We start from the raw sequence: 6,000 nt of genomic DNA, 5'->3' as shown, positions 1-6,000 counted from the left end.
GACAGCTTAGGTAGAGTTTAGCTGATGGTTTGGCTGGGGCTGATCCTGCCTCAGGCAGAGGTTAGATTAGATCCTCATTTGCCAAAAGTGGGCTGCCAGAATACATGAAAGAGACTCAAACAAATTTTAAAAAACAGGTTGACAACTTTTTTTTTTTTAAATATGGATTCTTCTTTTAAAAAGAATGTGGCTTTTCCCTGGTAGGCTGGGGGCAGCAGGTCAGGTGTGAGAGGTACAGGGTTGGGACTGGCCATCTTTGAGTTTTTTGGTTTGTTTTTTTTTATACCAGGACCCACTGGGGGAAAAAGAAAGGTTGAGAACCACTGGACTAAGTGACCTCCGGAGGTCCCTAGAGACCTAGGGCACTCTAAACCCCCACCCCACCCGGCCCCTGGGCCCCGCCGCAGGCTTGCGGAGCTGATTAGACGGGCACCGCTCCCTGCAGGCGGCGCCCCGCCCTGCCCTTCCCTGGGCGCGGCTCCTCAGCCACAGGCTAAACAGGGGACAGGGGTGGGGCGGGAGGGAGAGGTGCGGCCGCGGCTCTCATTGGCTGCCCGCGCTCTGCCGCCCTCGGGATTGGCTGCTTGCTTTTGGGAGGCCGGGCGCGCTCCCCTCTGCTCTCCCCCGGGCGGTGCGTGCGGGACGGGGCTGGCGGCTCAGCGCGGGACACCCACCTCCCCGGCGGATCATGCAGCGGCGCCGGCTCGCCCTGCTGGCCTTCCTGGCTTGCCTCCTGCTCGCAGCCCGCGGTAAGGCGCCGCGTGCCCGCGGGGATGTGCCCCGGGGGAGAGGGGGGATTGTTGCGGGGCGATCGGGGAGCGCCGGCCGGGCCGAGAGAGCCCCGCTGCTGGGGGGCATGGAAATCCTGGCGGCCGAGGCAGGGAGCGGCCTTTGGCATGCGAAGCTGCTGGTTTTGGCAACCCCGGGGCAGCAGGGCGTTGTCCCCTTATGCAACACCGGGGAGGGGGGAGCCTTTGCTGCCCTCCTGCCTTTGCGGGAACAGCTGGGCGGGTGGCAGTGCGCCACCTCTGCACAGCTGGCTGCGCCCAGGCCCCCTCTGAACCCGGGCACTCACTTGCTTCCCCTCCACACACTGCCACTGCCTCTGCAAGAGGGGCAATCCTCTGGAGCAGCTCAGCTGTGCTTTTGCTTGGGTCAGAGGAGGAGCCACTGGGAGCCTTGGCAGAGCTCCTAACTTCCATCTTGTGGTGGGGGGAAAGGAAAAAGTAAGGGCCTAGGAAAGGAGGGCTGGAGGGGGCTAGTCCAGTAGTTCTTAACCTTTTGGACCAAGATCAATTTTGTAAGCTTCAGTGGCCCATTCGAACTTAGTGCCCCTCACTCCTGACCCACTATTTTCAGGCCCCAGCCCCCAGTGTGTGGGGCAGGGGGTGAGCCCCAAGCAGCCCCTGGCAGGCTGAAGCTCTGCCAGCCTACGAGGGAAAAGCCAGGGTTTCCCTTTTTTCTCCTTTAAAGTTTTTTAAAAAATTTGAAAAATTCATTTTGTAAAAGTTTGTCTATCTGTTTTTAAAGTTTGTTTGTAACCTTTTCAGATATTCTTGTGGCCCCCTTTTGGGTCGTAACCCATGGGTTGAGAAATGCTGCCTGCTCACAGTGGGATCATCCCTGCCCAGCAGTGATGGGAGAAAATATTATTGGAGGGGCTGGGGTGCGGGAGTGGTGCAGGGTCTTGTGACCTCTCCCTCCTGCAGGGCCATTACAGGGCTGGCATGCGGCTGAGGTGCCGGTGTTGCAGTGATGGGGTGTGGTGGTGGTGCTGGAGCAGTGGAGCCATCATTGTGGGGGCTAAGCCCCATTAGCCATGGCCTTATGCTGCATATGTCCCTGTCTACTCCATCCCAGCCAAGTGTCTCCCCTGCACTTCTCTTGGTCGCGTGGCTTCAAACTCCAGACAGTGCTTACTCATCAGAAAGGCAGTGTTGACCAAGTTGGTTTTATTAGGGAGAACTCCTGCATAGATATGTGTCATCGTGGTGGTGGCTGCCCACCAACGTTCATATTTTTGGGAGCAGCATTTTTCTTGTTTTCTTTCAGCTGTTTTGGCTGTCTCTCTTTCACCAAATGCTTTGTTTAGGGAATGGGTCTTGTGCCAGGATTTTAGCTGACTTTCTCCAAAGGATGTAATGTAATGCATGTGTGTATGTCAGCTTTTTTGGCCATGTTTCTTCCACTAACCACTTGATTTAGAGAATGGATCACATGTCAAGATTTTAGCTGGGTTTCTCCAAAGGATATAATGCAGTGTGTGTGTGAGAGATTTGTTAGGAAGAGATCGAGGTGGCTTGTAGGAATGCATAAAAAGCAGTAGAATATAATGCAGCGTCTGTGTGGTTTTTTTTTTTAAACAGTCCTTCCTGGCAAAGGCTTGTAGGAAGAGATCGAGGTGGCTTGTAGGAAGAGATGAATACATTAATCAAGTTGAATATAAAATAAAACATAAAACAAAAACTCCCTAAACAACATCTGACTAAATGTCTGTCCAAATAGGAAGGCCGTACTGTGCTTCCAGAAATATTTTAACTATTTATACAGGAAGAAGCAATTTTAAATTCTGATGGCTCGAATTCAAGATATGTGATGCAAACTGACACTTTCTCCACTTACTTGGGTCAAGTGCAGGATAATCTTTGTCGTGCTTCTAAGAAGCCTGCTGGATATTCTATGTTCAAGTCTTTCCTGCTAAATATTTAGCAAAAAATCACTTCTTGTCGGTGGTCTGATATCACATCAAGTAAAAAGTATGTATTCTCTGTAGAACAATAGTAGTAATTTAGATTGAGGTTGAATTGTTGTCAGATCATCATATCGGCTTGAGTTCAAGCCTAGTCTTTAATTCTGTCTTGACCTGAAATACCTGGTGCAGGTCAGCTAAGCTATGGCTTTCTGATTTCTAGTTGGCCAAGGGCCCTAAACCCCTTCTTCCTAAGCCACTTGCCATGCTGGCCTCATGTTGTGCCACATATGGGCCATGTTTTTTTGTTTTGTTTTTTTGCTTGCAGTCTAGATGCACCCCACATTCTTGATAAGGTTACTGCAAGGTTATAATGTAAGGTTATAGGCTACTCTGTCAAAATTAAGTAGTGATTTTTTGGAGTGCTTACCTTGAGACATAAAAGCTGAGGGACCTCCAAGTCACTAGTTGTCTTTGAAACCCGAACTTCAACTTTTATCAACAGTTCGTATGCTTGTAAGCAAGAGAGGCTGCACTGTGCCATCATCATATGAAAGCTTGGGGCGCGGATAGTGCCTGTAGTCCCTCAGGAAAAACTGTTTATACAGATGTTTTGAAATGAATGATTTCCACGCAGGCTTCTGATTCACGGGAGGAAGAGTGTTTGAGAGTTCCTCAAAGCATAATCAGAAATGCCCTAGAGCAGTGGTTTTCCACCTGTGGTCTGCAGACTGTGTTCCCCTGGGGATCTGCTGGCTATGTCTAAAGAGGACAGTGGTCAACGGTTATGGATCACTGTCCGCAAAAGGGGACAGTGATCAATGCAAATTATGTGAATACCCACACTTACAATTCAAAGGGCTCCACACCTCCATTTGAAATTTCCAAAGGGGTCCACAAATGGGCGGCGGGGGGGGGGAGTAAAAACCATTGCTCTAGAGAGAGGAGGATTGTATAACAGATCTGTACAAGTAGGCTAAGTGATCTGACTAGCAGTCCCCTTCCTTTAGCTTTTTGCCTGAGGATTCATAGTATGAACCAAATGCATAAGATTTAAAATCTAAGATCTAGTCTTTGTCCTGCCAACCCACACCCACAAGTAATTCTTAACTCACAGATAACCATGCAGGTGTATCCTAACTGGTCTTTTTTAATCTATAAAAAAAATTAAAAGATAATTGGTTTCTTTAGTTATTCAATGTATAATAATGGTATAAAAGATGCAACTGTTCTGTCACACTTTTGATATTTTAACCTCTGTTTACTTCTCCTTTGTCAGCTGGTGTAACTACCAGTGACAGTGGTAACTGATTTAAAGGCTCTCTAGTTACATTCACTATACTCGCTATAATATTGTGTTCAGCAAGCCAAACTGTTTAGGGTTGGGTCCTGGCCAAACCAGCCACTTACAACAACAGTACCTCCAGGCACCTGGCATGGGGTTCAGATAGTGATTTTAGTCATAGACTTAAGCACCTGAAGTCTGGCATTTTTGTATCATCACTAAATAAGATTTTATTGGTTCAGAGTTTAATGGGCACATGCAAAGAAACAACACCCTTCACTGTACTAGTAAACAGACAAAAAACATTAGTAACTTAACCGGTAAGTAAGTCCACATGTTAACTGGTTTCTATACTTCTCGCATCTTGCACCATTAAGATCTTTGCCAGATGTTCAGCACAGGTCTTTCCCCAAAAGGGAATGTTTGTGCAGGATTTGGTGTAAAAGTACTCCACCCACCAGATGTTTTGGGTGTTTTTGTTTGTTTGCTTTTTTTAAATATTAAGTTCACTTTTAATCCTTCTTCTCTGCTGAGTAATACAGTTCTGGTTTAGCTAAAAAGTAACTCTTTGTCCCTTCATGTTGCCTTTTTTGTCAAAAAAATCTTACTTATTAATCTAAAAGGCTTCAAGTTGGCATTTTTACAAAAATGTTTATTTTTGTATTTGTAAATCACATTAGAGTGAACTAGTGGATTTTCATCAATGAAAAAATATGTATAGTTATCTTTTCTTATTGGTCTTTGCTTTTCATCTTTCAAATTAGATCACACAAGGCATTTGTTTTTAAGTTCTGTCTCGGATATGAAATTTTTAATTGAAGCTGGAACAGTCCTGTGAAGAGTTCCTGTTTTGATGAATGGAAAGTTTAGGATGAGAAATCTTTTTTTTTTAGCTAGTATATTTCTAACCTTTCTGTACACTAGAGGACTAAAGAAGCTCAGGCCTACTATATATCTCTTGGGAGCATTGTGGTTTAGTAGCCATGCTTATTAGGGCTGTGCAAACCTTTGGGTGCTGATTCAATTCAGAAGAGATTTGGCTCAATTTAGCAGCCAAATCTCCAAATCCGAATCTAATCAGGAGACTGATTGTTTAAAAAAAGGTCCGAATTGATTCAAAGCTCTCCGAATCAATTTGGATTCCGTGCCAGTAAGTTGGGGAATGGGGACTGGAGAAGAGGGGAGGCTAAAATGCATGGGGGGGACCTCCACCAGGCTCCATCCCCACCTACTCCCCCACCTCTCCTGAGTGACTGCTGGCTGCTCCTGGTTCTTAAAAGCCCTGCACTCTCTGGCTGCTGCAGCAGCCATCAGGACTTCTGGGGTCTTGTGGCAGAGTCCCCCACACAGCGTGGGGCAGTGGGGATTGCCCCCCTGCCTAGCAGCAGCCAGTGAGTATGGGGCTTTTTTTTTTAAGAGCCAGAAGCTGGGACTGGGTGGGGCAGCTATTGACAGGGCTGAGAGTGTCGGCAGGGGATGGGGCCTGTTTGATTCCAAGATCCAGCCAATTTCAGCGGCAGCCAAATCTCCGAATCAGATTTGGCTGAATCGATTCGAGACCGTGATTTGAATCACTGAATCAAATCACTGTTCCCCAAATCGGCCAAATCTGAATCCGAAGTGAATACGGTTCAGGCTTGCAAAGGGACTTTTGGGAAGGCAGTCGCTCACTGTCTTTGAGTTTCTGAGAATGCTCAAAGGTTTAAGTCACATCAGAGCTACTGGACAGATTGGGGGAGGGATTGGGGATGCTGTGTCAACTTAGTGACTCTGATATAATTAAGGAGCATCTACAAGTGACTGACAGTGCATTCTAGCAGTTCAGTGTAACTTTTGATTGCTTTAATTGGAATACAGTCCAGATCTTGGGGTGGGTTTACATAAGGTGTGCTAAAAAAAAGTAATGATGGAGGGAAGTGTTTGGGGCAAAGTCTGACAGCTGGGATAGTATCCCAGCTCTGCCATCCCCTTGTTCAGCAGAGGCGAACCTTTTGGGCAGGTGTGCCACATATCAGCCGTGCACACT

General features: G+C 47.1%; 1 protein-coding gene across 2 annotated transcripts in view; it reads left to right on the top strand.

Moving 5' to 3' along the window:
• Positions 1 to 593: 593 nt before the first annotated feature.
• The window catches only part of LOC149874584 (CD99 antigen-like), a 48,208-nt gene continuing 42,801 nt past the window's right edge, over positions 594 to 6,000 (top strand). For both annotated transcript variants that reach the window (XM_090064230.1, XM_090064220.1), the window contains exon 1: positions 594 to 749. In XM_090064230.1, coding sequence (XP_089920356.1) covers positions 689 to 749 — 61 coding nt within the window. In that variant the 5' untranslated portion in view covers positions 594 to 688. The remainder of the gene's footprint in view (positions 750 to 6,000) is intronic.

This window comes from Crocodylus siamensis, chromosome 1 (assembly GCF_052110815.1).
Source record: "Crocodylus siamensis isolate JL-2025a chromosome 1, ASM5211081v1, whole genome shotgun sequence".
In the NCBI taxonomy this organism is placed as follows: domain Eukaryota; kingdom Metazoa; phylum Chordata; order Crocodylia; family Crocodylidae; genus Crocodylus; species Crocodylus siamensis.
The sequence above is the reverse complement of the archived record's forward strand: the minus strand, read 5'-3'. Positions and strand labels throughout refer to the sequence as shown.